General features: G+C 41.6%; 1 protein-coding gene across 1 annotated transcript in view; it reads left to right on the plus strand.

Annotated features, from left to right (window-relative positions):
* The window catches only part of sls (sallimus), a 110701-nt gene that overhangs the window by 80282 nt on the left and 11853 nt on the right, over positions 1 to 18566 (plus strand). The window contains exons 53-55 of the mRNA XM_026810800.1: positions 1 to 10687; positions 11311 to 11336; positions 11680 to 18391. Coding sequence (XP_026666601.1) covers positions 1 to 10687; positions 11311 to 11336; positions 11680 to 18391 — 17425 coding nt within the window. The remainder of the gene's footprint in view (positions 10688 to 11310; positions 11337 to 11679; positions 18392 to 18566) is intronic.

The raw sequence follows: 18566 nt of genomic DNA on the forward strand, positions 1-18566 counted from the left end.
GTTGAAGAACAGGGCAAAGCTCCAGTCACAACAGTTACAGAAGGACCTGTCGAGGAGGTAGTAGAGGAGATCATCAAACCTCTGCCTACTCCAGAAAGTGTTAAACCCTCTGAGGTAGAAGAGGTCAGAGAGCAAGTGACAGTCACTGAAGTCGTTACTAAAGAAGGTAAACCTAGGAAAGTAACCAAGAAGAAAGTTATTAAGCGAAAGGGTAAAGAACAGCAAGTGACAGAAGTAGTAACAGAGGAGGAGGAAGGTAAAGCGCCAGTAACAACCGTTAGCGAAGGACCTGTAGAAGAAGTGGTCGAAGATGTTATCAAACCATTACCAGTACCCGAATTTATAACACCGTCCGAAGTTAAGGAAGTGCGAGAACAAGTGACAGTAACAGAAGAAATAACTAAATTGGGTAAACCTAAAAAGACCACGAGAAAGAAGATTACAAGGCGCAAAGGTCAAGAACAGCAAGTGACTGAAGTTGTTACGGTTGAAGAGCAAGGGAAGGTGCCGGTAACAACTGTGACCGAAGGTCCTGTAGAAGAGGTGGTTGATGAAACGATTAAGCCCTTACCTGCGCCTGAATATGCTAAGCCAGGAGAGGTTGAAGAAGTTCGCGAACAAGTAACTGTTACTCAAGAGGTAACCAGAGAAGGTAAACCGAGAAAGACGGTTAAGAGAAAAGTTATCAAACGTAAAGGTCAAGAACAAAAAGTGACAGAAATAGTGACGGTTCAAGAGGATGGAAAGGAGCCAGTGACAACGGTAACTGAAGGACCGGTAGAGGAAATAGTAGAAGAAGCAGTAAAACCTGAATTTATGCAACCTTCAGAGATAGAGGAAGTGCGTGAACAAGTTACAGTAACCGAAGACGTAAGTAGAGAGGGTAAACCTAAGAAAACAATCAAGAAGAAGGTAATTAAACGTAAAGGAAAGGAACAGCAAGTAACGGAAGTTGTCACTGTGGAAGAACAAGGTAAAGCTCCAGTTACTACTGTTTCCGAAGGACCTGTCGAAGAAGTCGTCGATGAAACTATTAAACCGTTACCAGCACCGGAATACGCGACACCAGGCGAGGTTGAAGAAGTTCGTGAACAAGTTACAGTTACTCAAGAAATTAGCAGGTTTGGTAAACCAAAGAAGACAACAAAAAAGAAGATTACCAAACGTAGGGGTTCGGAACAACAAGTTACAGAAATTGTGACAGTTGAAGAAGAAGGCAAGGCTCCAGTAACAACAGTTACAGAAGGGCCCACCGAGGAAGTGGTGGAGGAAGTTATAAAACCATTGCCTATTCTGGAAAAAATTAAACCCACCGAAGTTGAAGAAGTAAGAGAACAGGTGACTGTTACAGAAGAAGTAACGAGAGAAGGTAAACCAAGGAAGGTTACCAAAAAGAAAGTAATCAAACGTAAAGGCAAGCAGCAACAGGTGACAGAAGTAGTTACTATTGAGGAGCAAGGTAAAGCTCCTGTAACGACTGTAACTGAAGGACCAACGGAAGAAATGGTAGAAGAAATCATAAAACCATGGCCAATACCAGAATATGCCAAACCATCAGAAGTAGAGGAAGTTCGTGAGCAGGTGACTGTGACAGAGGAAGTAACTAAGTTAGGAAAGCCGAAGAAAACCACTAAGAAAAAGATTATTAAACGTAAAGGTACAACACAACAGGTAACAGAAGTTGTAACTGTAGAGGAACAAGGAAAGGCACCAGTGACGACTGTCACCGAGGGTCCGGTCGAAGAAGTTGTAGAAGAATTCATAACACCATTACCTACACTCGAGAAAGTGAAGCCAACCAAAGTGGAGGAAGTCAGGGAACAAGTAACAGTTACTGAAGAGGTTACCAAAGAAGGCAAGCCTAAGAAAGTTACTAAGAAGAAAGTCATTAAACGTAAAGGGAATGAACAGCAGGTAACAGAAGTCACAACTGTAGAGGAACAAGGAAAATCTCCAGTGACGACAGTCACTGAGGGTCCCATTGAAGAAGTTGTGGAGGAATTAGTGACACCATTACCAATTCCGAAGAGAATTAAACCTAGCGAAGTTGAAGAGATTCGAGAACAAGTAACTGTCACAGAAGAAGTGACTCGAGAAGGCAAGCCCAAGAAAGTGACCAAGAAAAAAGTAATCACACGCAAAGGAAAAGTGCAACAAGTGTCTGAAGTAATAACTGTTGAAGAACAGGGTAAAGCGCCTGTTACCACCGTTACTGAAGGTCCTACAGAAGAAATAGTTGAGGAAATGATAAAAGCTTTACCTGCCCCGGAATATGCTAAACCAGGTGAAGAGGAAGAAGTCCAAGAGCAAGTGACAGTTACACAGGAAATAACCAAAGAAGGTAAGCCTAAAAAGATCACGAAAAAGAAAGTGATCAAACGCAGAGGCTCAGAACAGAAGGTTACAGAAACAGTAAAAGTTGAAGAGGAAGGAAAAGCTCCAGTCACGACGGTGACTGAAGGACCAGTGGAAGAAGTAATCGAGGAGACTATAAAACCACTGCCCAAACCTGTGCGTATCGAACCAACCGAAGTAGTGGAAGTAAGGGAACAAGTGACTGTAACTGAAGAAGTTACCAAAGAAGGTAGACCTAAAAAAGTAACTAAGAAGAAAGTCATCAAACGCAAAGGTAAAGAGCAACAAGTAACAGAAGTCGTTACAGTTGAAGAAAAAGGAAAAGCACCAGTTACAACCGTCACAGAAGGTCCATTAGAAGAAGTAGTTGAAGAAGTTTTAAAACCATTGCCCTTGCCAGAATATGCTAAACCATCAGAAGTGGAACAAATTCGAGAGCAAGTTACAGTAACGCAGGAAATTACAAGAGAAGGCAAGCCGAAGAAAATAACTAGGAAGAAGGTGATTAAACGTAAAGGAAGAAAACAACAGGTTACAGAAGTTGTTACTGTCGAAGAACAAGGTAAAAGGCCTGTTACGACGGTAACTGAAGGGCCAATAGAAGAATTGGTAGAAGAAATAGTAAAACCATTGCCAATGATAGAATATGTTAAGCCCACAGAAGTAGAGGAAATTCGTGAGCAAGTGACTGTGACAGAGGAAATAACTAAATTAGGGAAACCTAAGAAAACCACCAAGAAAAAGATTATTAAACGTAAAGGCAAAGAACAGCAGGTAACGGAAGTAGTTACAGTGGAAGAAGACGGCAAAGCTCCAGTCACAACAGTTACAGAAGGGCCAGTAGAAGAAGTTGTTGAGGAATTTGTGAAACCATTCCCTACTCCAGAGAAACTAAAACCAATTGCAGTAGAAGAAGTCAGAGAACAAGTGACGGTTACTCAAGAAATTACTAGAGAAGGCAAGCCTAAAAAGGTGACGAAGAAAAAAGTGATTAAACGTAAAGGCAAAGAACAACAGGTAACGGAAGTCGTAACAGTGGAAGAAGAAGGAAAGCGACCCGTTACAACTGTAACCGAAGGACCTGTCGAAGAAGTACTTGAAGAGACACTGAAACCTCTTCCAGCGCCTGAGTATGCAAAACCAGGCGATGTGGAGGAGGTGCGTGAACAGGTAACTGTCACTGAGGAAATAACAAAGGAAGGGAAACCAAAGAAAACTATTAAAAAGAAGATCATCAAACGTAAGGGCAAGGAACAGCAAGTAACTGAAGAAGTGACGGTTGAAGAGAAAGGTAAACGACCTGTTAAGACAGTAACTGAAGGACCTGTCGAAGAAATTGTCGAAGAGACAATAAAACCATTGCCTGCGCCAGAGTTTGTTACACCATCGGAAGTAGAGGAAGTTAGAGAACAAGTAACTGTCACAGAAGAAATAACAAGAGAAGGGAAACCAAAGAAAACTACTAGAAAGAAGATTATCAAACGTAAAGGCAAAAAACAGCAGGTAACTGAGGAGGTGACAGTAGAAGAACAAGGCAAACGACCAGTTACAACAGTGACTGAAGGGCCAGTCGAAGAAGTTGTTGAGGAAATATTGAAACCACTGATAGCACCTGAGTATGCCAAACCTGGAGATGTGGAAGAAGTACGGGAGCAGGTAACAGTCACTGAGGAAATAACCAAAGAAGGGAAACCAAAGAAAACAACTAAAAAGAAGATCATCAAACGTAAGGGCAAGGAACAGCAAGTAACTGAAGAAGTGACGGTTGAAGAGAAAGGTAAACGACCTGTTAAGACAGTAACTGAAGGACCTGTCGAAGAAATTGTCGAAGAGACAATAAAACCATTGCCTGCGCCAGAGTTTGTTACACCATCGGAAGTAGAGGAAGTTAGAGAACAAGTAACTGTCACAGAAGAAATAACAAGAGAAGGGAAACCAAAGAAAACTACTAAAAAGAAGATTATCAAACGTAAAGGCAAAAAACAGCAGGTGACTGAGGAGGTGACAGTAGAAGAACAAGGCAAACGGCCAGTTACAACAGTAACTGAAGGTCCAGTCGAAGAAGTTGTTGAGGAAATATTGAAACCACTGATAGCACCTGAGTATGCCAAACCTGGAGAGGTGGAAGAAGTACGGGAGCAGGTAACAGTCACGGAGGAAATAACCAAAGAAGGGAAACCAAAGAAAACAACTAAAAAGAAGATCATCAAACGTAAGGGCAAGGAACAGCAAGTAACTGAAGAAGTGACGGTTGAAGAGAAAGGTAAACGACCTGTTAAGACAGTAACGGAAGGACCTGTCGAAGAAATAGTCGAAGAAACCATAAAACCATTGCCTGCGCCAGAGTTTGTTACACCATCGGAAGTAGAGGAAGTTAGAGAACAAGTAACTGTCACAGAAGAAATAACAAGAGAAGGAAAACCAAAGAAAACTACTAGAAAGAAGATTATCAAACGTAAAGGCAAAAAGCAGCAGGTAACTGAGGAGGTAACAGTTGAAGAGCAAGGCAAACGACCAGTTACAACAGTAACCGAAGGACCTGTCGAAGAAGTTGTTGAAGAAATATTGAAACCACTGATAGCACTTGAGTATGCCAAACCTGGAGAGGTGGAAGAAGTACGGGAGCAGGTAACAGTCACGGAGGAAATAACCAAAGAAGGGAAACCAAAGAAAACAACTAAAAAGAAGATCATCAAACGTAAGGGCAAGGAACAGCAAGTAACTGAAGAAGTGACGGTTGAAGAGAAAGGTAAACGACCTGTTAAGACAGTAACGGAAGGACCTGTCGAAGAAATAGTCGAAGAAACCATAAAACCATTGCCTGCGCCAGAGTTTGTTACACCATCGGAAGTAGAGGAAGTTAGAGAACAAGTAACTGTCACAGAAGAAATAACAAGAGAAGGAAAACCAAAGAAAACTACTAGAAAGAAGATTATCAAACGTAAAGGCAAAAAGCAGCAGGTAACTGAGGAGGTAACAGTTGAAGAGCAAGGCAAACGACCAGTTACAACAGTAACCGAAGGACCTGTCGAAGAAGTTGTTGAAGAAATATTGAAACCACTGATAGCACTTGAGTATGCCAAACCTGGAGAGGTGGAAGAAGTACGGGAGCAGGTAACAGTCACGGAGGAAATAACCAAAGAAGGGAAACCAAAGAAAACAACTAAAAAGAAGATCATCAAACGTAAGGGCAAGGAACAGCAAGTAACTGAAGAAGTGACGGTTGAAGAGAAAGGTAAACGACCTGTTAAGACAGTAACGGAAGGACCTGTCGAAGAAATAGTCGAAGAAACAATAAAACCATTGCCTGCGCCAGAGTTTGTTACACCATCGGAAGTAGAGGAAGTTAGAGAACAAGTAACTGTCACAGAAGAAATAACAAGAGAAGGAAAACCAAAGAAAACTACTAGAAAGAAGATTATCAAACGTAAAGGCAAAAAACAGCAGGTAACTGAGGAGGTGACAGTAGAAGAACAAGGCAAACGACCAGTTACAACAGTGACTGAAGGGCCAGTCGAAGAAGTTGTTGAGGAAATATTGAAACCACTGATAGCACCTGAGTATGCCAAACCTGGAGAGGTGGAAGAAGTACGGGAGCAGGTAACAGTCACGGAGGAAATAACCACAGAAGGGAAACCAAAGAAAACTACTAAAAAGAAAATCATCAAACGCAAAGGCAAAAAGCAGCAGGTAACTGAGGAGGTGACAGTCGAAGAACCAGGCAAACGACCTGTTAAAACAGTAACTGAAGGACCTGTTGAAGAAATAGTTGAAGAGATAATAAAACCCTTGCCTGCTCTAGAATACGTTGAACCGTCTGAAGTAGAAGGTGTTCGAGAAGAAGTAACTGTCACGGAAGAAATAACCAAGGAGGGTAAACCAAAGAAAACTATCAAGAAGAAGATCATCAGACGTAAGGGCAAAGAACAGCAAGTAACGGAAGAGGTAACAGTTGAAGAGCAAGGCAAACGACCTGTGAAAACAATAACTGAAGGCCCAGTTGAAGAAGTTGTTGAGGAAATATTGAAGCCACTCATACCATCTGAGTATGCCAAACCAGGAGAGGTGGAAGAAGTACGTGAGCAAGTAACTGTCACAGAAGAAGTAACGAAAGAGGGTAAGCCTAAAAAGGTTACCAAAAAGAAAGTCACCAAACGTAAAGGAAAAGAACAGCAAGTGACTGAAGTTGTCACAATCGAGGAACATGGGAAGGCTCCTGTTACAACTATAACTGAAGGTCCCACGGAAGAATTAGTGGAAGAAGTAATAAAACCATTGCCAGAAACTTCACCAGAAGCAATCAAGCCATCTGAAGTAGAAGAAATTCGTGAGCAGGTGACAGTAACGGAAGAAATAACTAGAGAAGGTAAACCGAAGAAGATTACGAAGAAGAAAGTTATAAAACGTAAAGGTAGAGATCAGCAAGTATCAGAAATCGTTACTGTCGAAGAGCAAGGAAAAGCTCCTGTTACAACTATCACTGAAGCTCCGATAGAAGAGATACTTGAAGAAACAGTAAAAGCTTTGCCTACTCCCGAATATGCCAAACCAGGCGATGAGGAAGAGGTACGGGAACAAGTCACTGTCACCCAAGAAGTCACTAAAGAAGGTAAACCAAAGAAAACTACTAAGAAGAAAGTCATTAAACGCAAGGGTGACCAGCAACAAGTAACTGAAGTGGTCACTGTTGAAGAACAAGATAAAGTCCCCGTAACAACTGTTACTGAAGGTCCTGTAGAGGAAATTATCGAAGAAGCATTGCAACCTCTGCCTGCGCCTGAAGTTATTGGTCCATCCGAAGGGGAAGAAATAAGGGCACAGGTGACGATCACAGAAGAAGTCGTCAAGGAGGGCAAACCAAAGAAAGTCACCAAAGTAAAAGTAATTAAACGAAAGGGAAGAGAGCAACAAGTGTCCGAGACTGTAACAGTTGAAGAAGAGGGTAAAGCTCCAGTCACGACCGTGACTGAAGGTCCTAAGGAAGAAATAGTTGAGGAGACGATAAAAACTCTACCTGTACCAGAATATGCTAAACCAGACGAAGTAGAAGAAGTGCGCGAACAAGTCACTGTCACACAGGAAGTAAGCAAAGAAGGTAAACCGAAGAAGGTTACGAAAAAGAAAGTTATCAAGCGCAAAGGTCCAGAACAGAAGGTCACAGAGACGGTAACAGTTGAGGAGGAAGGAAAGGCACCGGTCACGACGGTGACCGAAGGACCAGTGGAGGAAGTAGTCGAAGAAATGGTCCAAGCATTGCCTACTCCGATACGCAGGAAACCGTCTGAGGTTGAAGAAGTACGTGCACAAGTAACCGTCACAGAAGAAATTACTAAAGAAGGTAAACCCAAGAAGGTTACCAAAAAGAAAATCATTAAACGTAAAGAAAAGGAACAACAAGTGAGTGAGATCGTTACTGTGGAAGAACTAGGTAAGGCACCAGTCACGACTGTCACCGAAGGACCCACAGAAGAAATTCTTGAAGAAACACTAAAAGCCTTGCCAGCTCCGAAATATGCCAAACCGTCAGAAGTCGAAGAAGTTCGCGAACAAGTCACAGTTACTCAAGAAACAACCGAAGAAGGTAAACCGAAGAAAACAACTAAGAAAAAGGTGGTCAAACGTAAAGGAAAACAACAGCAGGTGACAGAAGTCGTCACAGTTGAGGAACCAGGAAAAACACCGGTTACAAGTGTTACCGAGGGTCCTGTTGAAGAGATAGTAGAAGATATAGTGAAACCACTTGTTATGCCTGAATTTGTTAAACCAACTGAGGTAGAGGAGGTTCGCGAACAAGTAACTGTCACTGAGGAAGTAACCAAAGAAGGAAAACCAAAGAAAATTACAAAGAAGAAAGTTGTCAAACGCAAGGGAAAAGAGCAACAAGTATCCGAAATTATGACTGTCGAAGAAGCAGGAAAGGCTCCTGTTACCACAGTCACTGAAGGTCCCACGGAAGAAATACTTGAAGAAACACTAAAAGCTTTACCTACTCCAAAGTACGGAAAACCAGACGAAGTGGAGGAAGTTCGTGAACAAGTTACTGTTACTCAGGAAACAACTGATGAAGGTAAACCTAAGAAAGTTACTAAGAAGAAGGTTGTAAAGCGTAAAGGTAAACAGCAGCAAGTCACAGAAGCTGTTACTGTCGAAGAACAAGACAAAGCTCCCGTCACAACTGTCACTGAGAGTCCTATGGAAGAAATTGTGGAAGAAAGTGTAAAAACACTGCCCGTCCCAAAACCGATCGAGCCAAAGGAGGATGAAACACCTGAGGAAGAGGTTGTCACAAAAGAAGGTAAACCAAAGAAAATTGTGAAGAAGAAAATTCCTAAGAAAGTGCCGGGTAAAGAGGAGGAGAAACCCGAAGTTCCTGAACTTCAGGAAGTTCCAGTCGAAGAAGCTAAAAAGCCTAAGCCTAAACTCAAACGCATGCGCTCCACAGTTATGAAATTCGAATCTACGAAACTTGAAGTACACGAAATATCTACGGACAAACCTCTTTTTGCTCAAATCAAATTGCGCAAGACTCCAACAGTGAAACGACCGGTAGAGAAGAAAGAGAAGCTTCATCGAGTTCTTTTACGAAGTCGAATCATTCCAGTCGCATGGCCTTCACCGATAAAATATTTGAAGATCGAGGAGTTGGAACCAAACGAAGTGCAAAACGGCATTTTGTCACGCAACGTGGAAGAAGCTGCAACTTTGCCCAAACCCAAGAAGAAGAAGGTAAAGCGTTTAGAAAAGGAAATAGCTAAATTGGAAAAGTTGGATCAAGAATTCGAGGAGTTGAAAAAGGAATTACCGTTGGAGAAACTTGAAGAACCTGTGATAGAGAAACCGGAAAAGAAAGTGAAAAAGAAAAAGAAACCTGTTGAAGAAGTTAAAGAAGGTGTAAAGTTGCAATTGATGAAGATCACGATCAAAGAACAAAAACCGATCAAGCCGAAGATCGACGAACCAGCTACTCCTCTGTTTGCTCAGATTAAATTGAGAAAAGCTCCGATCAAGCCAAAAAAGAAAGGCGAGAAAGAAGAGAAATTCCCGAAGATTCTGCTGCGCAGTCGTATCGTAGAACATGAATGGCCACCTTCGATAAAGTATCCAGTTATAACTGTCCTCGAGCCCAATTATGTACAGACTGGTATATTGTCTCGTACGATGGAAGAAGCATTGAAGATCAAGAAGATCAAACACAAAAAGATGAAATTACCAGAAAAAGAAATAACAGAATTGGAAAAACTAGACCAAGAATTTGAAGAATTGAAGAAAGTTCCGTTAGAAAAAGTGGAGGAAATGGCTCCATACGAACGTAAGTCAAAACCGAAAGAACCTGAGGAGGAGAAACCGAAGAAGTTGAAGATAGGCAAAGGAAAGATACGTCCAGCAGAAGAACAAGAACCTGAAACTGTAAAATTGAAGAAAATACCAGAGAAAGTGCCAAGTGTTCCGGAAGAAGAGGCTAAAGTTCCAAAGAAAAAAGATGAAGTAGATAAACCTAAGAAGGAAAAAGAGGAGAAAGAATATCCTGAATTGAAACCATTCGAACCTTATGACATAGATCGTCCTGAGGTCGAATTAGAAGAAATGGAAAAACCAGAGTATCCTGAACCAGAAAAAGAAGAACCTGATAAGATACCAGGCAAGAGGATAAAAAAGAAGCCTAAGAAGCCAGCTCAAGAAACCGAAGCTATTCCGATAGTACCTGGTGTTCCGAAACCGAAGGAACCTGAAGAGGAAGAAGAAATCAAGAGAAGAATTCCTGAGAGAGAAGCTCCACCAGAGGAGCCGGAGAAGATCAAACTGAAACCTTGGAAGAAACCCAAGGAGGAAAAAGAAGAAGAAAAGAAGCCTGAGGATTATTTGAAATTTGTTCCCAATGACGATGACATTGTCGAGATTGTAGAGATCGTTACTGTCGTTGAAGAGATACCTGAAAAGAAACCGCGAAAGATAAAAAAGAAAAAGACCACGACGAAACGTGGCGAAAAACCGACTGTCGTTGAAGAGACAGTCATAGAGGAAGAAGGCGAATTGCCTATAGTAACGGTCGATGAAATAGTCGTGGAAAAGCCTGTTGAAGAAATTAGGGAAGAGATTGTAACGAGCGAAATCGTGACCGAGGAAGGAACGAAGAGAACAGTGCGCAAGAGGCGCGTGAGCAGGAAACGCGAAGGTAAAGAACGGGTCATCGAAGAGGTGACCGTCGAAGAGGAAGGTAAAGAACCATTAACAGCAACAACAGAACCCTACGAAGACACTACACCAGAAATACACGAAAAACCAAAACACAAAAGACCGAAAAAACCAAAAGCTGACGAGAAAGTGACGGAAGGTAAGCCAATTTACGTATTACTATCACCAACGTGTACAATTAAACGCCATCATCTAGATTTTATTTATTACATGCAGTAGTCCTCATTAATATTCGGGCAAATTTCAAAATAGAATAACTTTTTTAATATTGGACCAATCAACTCAATTTCTTTTTAAATGTTACAAGACTTAGTTAACTAGATGATATATAGAAAAAAATAAATAAAAAAATAGCTATTTCATTAAATACAAATTATCTAGAAAATTAAGTTTCCTAACATTTAAAAAAAAAATCGGTTGAGCATTAAAAAAATTATTCTGTTTTGGAATGTCTAAACATTAATGAGAGCCATTGTACTTGTCGCGTTCACATACTTATACGTAATACATTGCCCTGTTTCATTTACCGTGCATAAATATTATACGAAACTAAACAGAACAATATACAAAGACATGATGGACAAATATATACTTGATACTACAGCATAACATAATTTTGTCTGTGGACAAGCTCTCCTGGTTTACATGCTTTCTATCAGTACTTAGTTTAAATGATTTGCAATCTGTTGTTAAGAAAAGCTTAGTATTGATACGAGCTTATTGGTTCATTATCAGACATAAAGCATTTTGTTCTTTTCGCAGATGTCACGGAGGAAGTGGTCCAAAAGGTAAGATTCTATTCTACGAATGTTTCATTGCATCTATAAGAGTTTTTACACGGAGATACAAGAATCGCAATTCTCGTAAGCGATTCACTTCGATAAAAAGAGAATGATGAGCGTATAACGAGAACAAATGAGTCCGGCCATACAATATCATACACAGGCATGCAAAATTATTTTACACCCTCATTGGTATTATTGCGGTTTTCCTATGTAAACTGCTCTCCCAGTTTCCCAAATTAATTTTGCATCATCTCGCGAAGTGTCTCGCATACATGAATCGCGATTTTATTTCCGTGCGAAAGCACACTACATGAACATGATTCATCAATTATTTTATAAATAACAGGTCGAGGAAGTCAAAAAGAAGGTTACAAAGAAGAGGAAACCGATCACAGCTGAGGACGAAGTAACGGAGGAAGTCGTGGAAGAGATAATAACGGAGATACCGGAAGAGCATGAAGCTCGACCGTTAGTAGAAGAGGAAGAGACCGTTACGATTACTGAGCAAGAAGTACGCAAAGCACCGAAGAAGAAGAAGAAGGAAGTGGTCATCAAAGAAGAGGAGGAGATCTTCGAGACTATCGAGACTCCAACGCAGAAGATCATCAGGAAAAAGAGACGTCCTATGAAGAAGGGTGAAGGAGAAGAAATCGTGGTAGAGGAAATAATTGAAAAACCACGTCAAGAGACCATAGAGATGGAGGAACAACAAATAGTAGAAATCGTCGAGACGCCGACCAAAAAGGTTGTCAAGAAGAAGAAGGAGATAGTGAAAGATGACGGTGTTCCTGAGGAAATCGTAGAAGAGATCATTATCGAAAAGCCGCAGAAAGAAAAGGCGAAACCAATTGTGGAAGAAGAAAAGGAAACGGTGAAAGTAACGAAGGTTGAATCGAAGAAAGCACCAAAGAAACCAGAAGAGGAAATAGTCGAGGAAGAAGAAGTAATTGAAACTATTGAAACTCCGACGACGAAGATCATTAGAAAGAAACCGAAAGATAAGAAAGGTAAAATAGTGGAAGAAGTAATACAGAAAACCATAGAGGAGGCACAGGCTATGGAGGAGCAAGAAATCGTAGAAATTGTTGAGACACCGACGAAGAAGATAATTAAGAAGAGGAAGGCATCGATCAAGGAAGGCAAAGCGCCTGAGGAGGAAGTAGAAGAAATAGTGATCGAGAAACCTATTAAAGAGAAAGCGAAGAAAGCAATTGTGCCAAAGGAAGGAGTAGAAGTCACAGAAATTATTACTGAAACCTCTGTCGAAAAATTACCAGACGAGAAAGTTAAACCAGAGGAAGCTAAAGAGAAGCCGTCAGAAATCACGAAAGAAAAAGTGGAAGTTACACAGGTAGAAGTGAAGAAAGCACCGAAGAAGAAGAAGAAGCCAGTTACAGCAATTGAAGCAGAAGAGAAAGAAGAGGTTGTTGAGGAAATAAAACCTGAACTCCCGAAGACGGAAAAAGCGGAACCGATTGTTACAGAGGAGGAAGGCGTTGAAGTAACAGAAGTAGTTACTGAAGTGACTACCGAAAAGCTTCCTGAGGAGGTAAAACCGAAGAAGAAGAAAGTTACCGAGGTTAAAGAAAAGGAGGAGAAGGTAACAACGAAGAAAGTGAAAGTGAAGGAGGCTCCGAAAGAAGGCGTACCTGAAGAAGAAGAACAGCCAGAAGAGAAAGTCGAAGAACTTATCACGGAGAAGCCCAAGAAAATCAAAGCAAAGAAAGAAGTTACGCCTCAGGATGGTGTCATAACTACGGAAGTGGTTCCTACAACTGCAGAGGAAGAGTTACAGATAGAAAAGCCAGAGGAAGACAAGGCAGTAATAACAGAGGAGAAAGAAGAAAGGGCTAAGGTAGAGGAAAAGAAGGTGACCGTGAAGAAGGCTATGAAAAAGAAATTAACACCAAAGGAAACTGAAGAGGAGCAAGTAGAGGAAATTGTAGAGGAAATTACACCAGAAGAACCAAAGAAAAGAAAGGCTAAGAAAACGATTCTTCCCAAGGAGGAGTTACAAACAACAGAGGTAGTTCCTGAAGTCGCAACAGAAGAGATAAAAGAAAAGAAACCGAAGGAAGAGAAAGCTGTTCCGAAAGAGGAAGAAAAAGTGGAAGAAGAAGCGAGAGTTACGGAGGTTTCTGTGAAAAAGGTACCTAAAAAGAAAAAGAAGGAAGACATTGTGACCAATGGGGAAATAATTGAAGACAAACCAAAAGTGGAAGAAATTCCTGAAGAAAAACTTGAGGTGAAGGAAGAGGTAGAGAAAGAAAAGCCGGAAGAAGAAAAACCAAAAGCAAAGAAACCGAAGGTAGAGAAACCGTTAGAGGAAAAACCAACAGAAGAGAAACCACTAGAGGAAAAACCGAAAGAAGAAAAACCAGTAGAGGAAAAACCGAAAGAAGAAAAACCAATAGAGGAAAAACCGAAGGAAGAAAAACCAGTAGAGGAAAAACCGAAAGAGAAGCCAAAGAAGAAGAAACCTGTGGAGAAAAAGCCTGCCGTTACAGAAGAGGAGCAACCGGAAGAAAAGGTGGAGGAAATCGTAGAGGAGAAGCCGAAGAAGGTCAAGGCTGAGAAAGAAATTATTCCAAAGGAAACTGTAGAAACTACTGAAGTAATTCCGGAGGCAGTCACTGAAGAATTGCCAACAAAGAAACCCAAGGAACGCAAAGTAGTTCCAACTGAAGAAAAGCCTGAAGAGAAAATTAAAATTACCGAGGTTCCTGTAGAAGAGAAAAAGGAGGAAGTGCCGGAAGAAATACCAACCGAAGAAGTTCCGGAGAAGCCTAAAGAAACGAAAGTTGTGAAAAAGAAAAAGAAGAAGGTAGCCAAGAAAGATGAGATCGAAGAATGGGTAGAACCAGAGTACGAACGACCTGTACTCGAACCTATGCCGGAGAAGATTCAATGGGAACCAAAGAAGAAGAAAGAAAAGAAGCCTTTGCCGGAATCCCTGCAGAAACTAGTTCCTCAAAAGATCGAGAGAAAAGAGATCAAACCTACAAAACTGAAATATTCAGAGCCTACGGAAACAGTTCAATTCGCTTCGATCAAACTGAAAAAAGTGTCAGTCCCGAAAAAGAAGAGCGTGGGCGAGGTGAAAATCCCAAAAATCATGTTACGAAGCAGAATGACATTCATCGATGATTATCCCCCTGAATTACAAATTCCAGAGATAACTGAGCTCGAAGAAAATCCAGTTCAAGCAGGTATCCTGTCCAGAAACACGGAAGAAGCTCTGGAAGTTCTCAAGAGGAAGGTGAAAAAGGTTAAGCTTCCTAAGAAAGAAATCACAGAGTTAGAAAAGTTAGATCTAGAATTTGAAGAACTGAAGAAAGTTCCGCTTGAGAAGGCTGAGGAAATGGCGCCGTACGAGCGTAAGCCGAAAAAGCCAGCAGAGAAACCGAAAGAACCACAAAAGGTGGTCGTAGGAAAAGGTAAGGTGCCGGAGGAAGAAAAGGTAGAACCTGAAAAAGTCAAACTGAAGAAAATTCCTGAAAAGAAACCGGAAGAAGTTGAGGAACCATTAAAGAAACCGGTGAAAAAGGAACCCGAAAAGGAAGTTAAACCGGAGAAGAAAGAGAAACCAAAAATGAAATTAGAACACGACGAATTCAAACCTTTAGACTTCGAGCGACCAGAATTGGAAAAATATGAACCGGAAGAATTCCCGAAACCTGAAGAGCCAGCACCGGAACCAGTTCCAAAGCCATACGAAAGGGAGGAGAAGAAGAAGCCGGATCAAGAAATAGAACAAGTTCCAATAATAAAGGGTGTACCAAAACCACCAGAAAAAGAAGAAGAACCAGAAGTTAAGTTCAGGATACCGCAGAAAGAGAAACCGGAAGAGGAACCAGAAACAATAACACTGAAACCGTGGAAGAAAGAGAAACCGGAGGATGAAGGCGTTAAAGAATTACCAAAGAAGGAAGAGGAAGAAGCTCCCAAAGTACCTAAAGAGGAGACTGAAGAAGTCACCGTGAAGCGAAAAGCCAAACCAAAGAAACCCAAAGAGAAGGCTCCTAAGGAGGAGGAAGTCACGTTGAAGAAGCCTGAAGAGAAAAAGCCAGATGAGGTTCCTGAGGTAATCGAAGAAATTACGCTAAAGAAGGAACCAGAGAAACCGGTCGAGGAAGCTCCAGCTGAAGTTACTATTAAGAAACCAGTTATTGAAGAGAAGGAAGTGGAAGAAGAGGAAATCACAACAGAAGTCACGATGAAAAAGAAACCAAAGAAACCAGAAGAAATTGTGGAGGAAGCAGTGGTAAAGAAGCCGAAGAAAAAGAAGCCTGTGAAAGAAGAGGAAGCTGTCGAAATTACGATCAAGAAGGAAGAAGAGAAGGAAGAGGTTGAAGAGGTTAAAGAAGAAGTTGTTATAAAGAAAAAACCAGAAGAGAAACCTGCTCCTGAAGAAGTAACTGAAGAAGTTACTTTAAAGAAACCAGAAGAGAAACCCGAAGAGGTAGTTGAGGAAATAAAGAAACCAAAGAAAAAGAAGGCAGTGAAAGAGGAAGCTGCTGAAGAAATTACCATCAAGAAGCCTGTTGTGGAAGAGAAGAAAGAAGAAGAAGTGCCGGAGCAGGTAACGTTGAAGAAAAAGAAACCGAAGGAGAAACCTGTGCCGGAAGAAGTGAAGGAGGAGATCACGTTAAAGAAACCAGTGCCAGAAGAAGAAGAGAAGGTACCTGAAGAGGTCACCGAGCAAATAGAGATCAAGAAACCGGTAGAAAAGAAACCTGTTGAAGAAATAGCTGCCGATGAAGTCACTATTAAGAAACCAGTGCCTGTTGAGGAGGAGAAAGAGGAAATCGTAGAGAAAATAACACTGAAAAAGAAAAAACCGAAAGAGAAGCCTGTAGAAGAAGTAACGGAGGAGGTTACTTTGAAGCCGGTACCAAAGGAGAAAGAAAAAGCACCGGAAGAAGTAACCGAGAAGGTTGAAGTTAAGAAACCGAAAAAGAAGAAGCCGGTAGAGGAAGAAGTTGCCGAGGAAATTACTATCAAGAAACCAGTGCCTGTTGAAGAGGTGGAAGAGGAGATTGTGGAGGAAATAACACTGAAGAAGAAAAAGCCAAAGGAGAAACCAGTTCCAGAAGAAGTGACTGAAGAAGTCACTCTAAAGCCAGTACCACCTAAAGTAGAGGAAAAGGCACCGGAAGAAGTAACTGAAAAGGTTGAAGTTAAGAAACCGAAAAAGAAGAAGCCGGTAGAGGAAGAAGTTGCCGAGGAAATTACTATCAAGAAACCAGTGCCTGTTGAAGAGGTGGAAGAGGAGATTGTAGAGGAAATAACACTGAAGAAGAAAAAGCCAAAGGAGAAACCAGTTCCAGAAGAAGTAACTGAAGAAGTAACTCTAAAGCCAATACCACCTAAAGAAGAGGAAAAAGCTCCGGAGGAAGTAACCGAAAAGGTTGAAGTAAAGAAACCAAAAAAGAAGAAGCCTGTAACGGAGGAAGCTGCCGACGAGGTAACAATCAAGAAACCTGTGCCTGTAGAAAAGGAAGAGGAAGAAATAATAGAGGAAGTTACTCTCAAGAAAAAGAAACCAGAAGAGAAACATGTCCCCGAAGAAGTAACTGAGGAAGTAACTCTGAAGCCAGTACCTAAAGAAGAGGAAAAGGCACCGGAAGAAGTAACCGAGAAGGTTGAAGTTAAGAAACCGAAAAAGAAGAAACCGGTAGAGGAAGAAGTTGCCGAGGAAATTACTATCAAGAAACCAGTGCCTATTGAGAAAGAGGAAGAGGAAATTGTAGAAGAAATAACATTAAAAAAGAAAAAGCCAAAAGAGAAACCAGTTCCAGAGGAAGTATCCGAAGAAGTTACGCTGAAGAAGCCAGTACCAAAAGAGAAGGAAAAAGCTCCGGAGGAAGTAACCGAGAAGGTTGAAGTAAAGAAACCGAAAAAGAAAAAGCCGGTTGAGGAAGAGGCTGCCGACGAAATAACCATTAAGAAAGTAGTAGTTGAAGAAAAGCCAGAGGAAGAGGCTCCTGAAGAAGTCACTCTGAAACCGAAGAAGAAGAAATCAATTCCAAAAGAAGAAGCAGAAACCGAGGTGACTCTCACAAAACCGAAACCAGTCGAAGAGGAAAAGGCTCCGGAGGAAATAACGGAAAAGGTTGAAGTTAAGAAACCGAAAAAGAAGAAGCCAGTGGTTGAAGAAGAAGCTGCCGAAATAACTGTTAAGAAACCAGTTCCTGTGGAAGAGGAGGCGCCCGAGGAATTTACCATCAAAAAGAAGAAAAAACCGGAAAGGAAACCGTCTGTCACGGAAGAAGTCGAAGAAACTGCCGTTACTATAAAGAAAGCTCGTGCTCCTGAAAAGCCAACTGAGGAAGAGGAAGTGACAACAGAAGTACAGTTAAAGAAAAAGAAGCCGGTTCCGAAAGTCACGGAAGAGGCAGCCGAAGAACTGACTATCAAGAAAGTAGAGGAAATCGAACAGCCTGAGGAAGAAGAGATCCACGAGTTTACGTTCAAACGAAAACCTCCGAAGCTACCTCCCAAACCTATCGAGGAAATCTACGAGGATGTTACTCTTCGCAAGTTGCGTCCAAAGAAAAAGAAGCCAGACATCAAGGAGGTGACGGAAGTAGAGAACGTGACGTTCCGACCACGGTCCACAAAAACCAAAGAGGATGTGGAACAGGAATTCAAGATTTCGTTGAACACCTACGAGGAGGAGGACATCTCCATGTCCGGTAAAGTTCGTTTGAAACCAAAGAAGAAACCGATGACATACTCCGAAGAAGCAGGAGAAGAGACAATCAGGATTATGCAGGAGGTCGAAGACGATTCTGGTCCAATTATAGAAGAGATCATAGAATCAGATGAAGAAGGCGGAGATGAATACATGATCGAGGAATTGGAGACAGACGAGATGAGGCTGCCACTGAAGAGAAGGAGGAAGAAGGAACGCAAGCCTTATAAGGTGGAAGACGTCGAGGAGGGTGACGTAAGGTTGAAACTGAAACATGAAAGGAAATATTCAATTGAAGAAGCCGACGAGACGTTAGCGCTGAAGCTGAAGGGCAGAAGACGCGTATCCACCTATGAAGAAGGTTCGGCGGGATTTCTTCATTACCGTTATCGCAGATAACGTTTAATCTAACGTGCTTTCAGCTAAACTAGAAATTAACTTCTGCTTCTTCAGACAGTTCGGTGCGCATTTAGTGAGTATGCTTGCCCCTAACTCCCCTGTGCCTTCGAAACCTCGCCTAGAATCTCCCGCTTCTT

The sequence above is a fragment of the Ceratina calcarata genome, unplaced genomic scaffold (assembly GCF_001652005.2).
Source record: "Ceratina calcarata isolate Rehan_Ccalc_2016 unplaced genomic scaffold, ASM165200v1 scaffold110.2, whole genome shotgun sequence".
Lineage (NCBI taxonomy): Eukaryota > Metazoa > Arthropoda > Insecta > Hymenoptera > Apidae > Ceratina > Ceratina calcarata.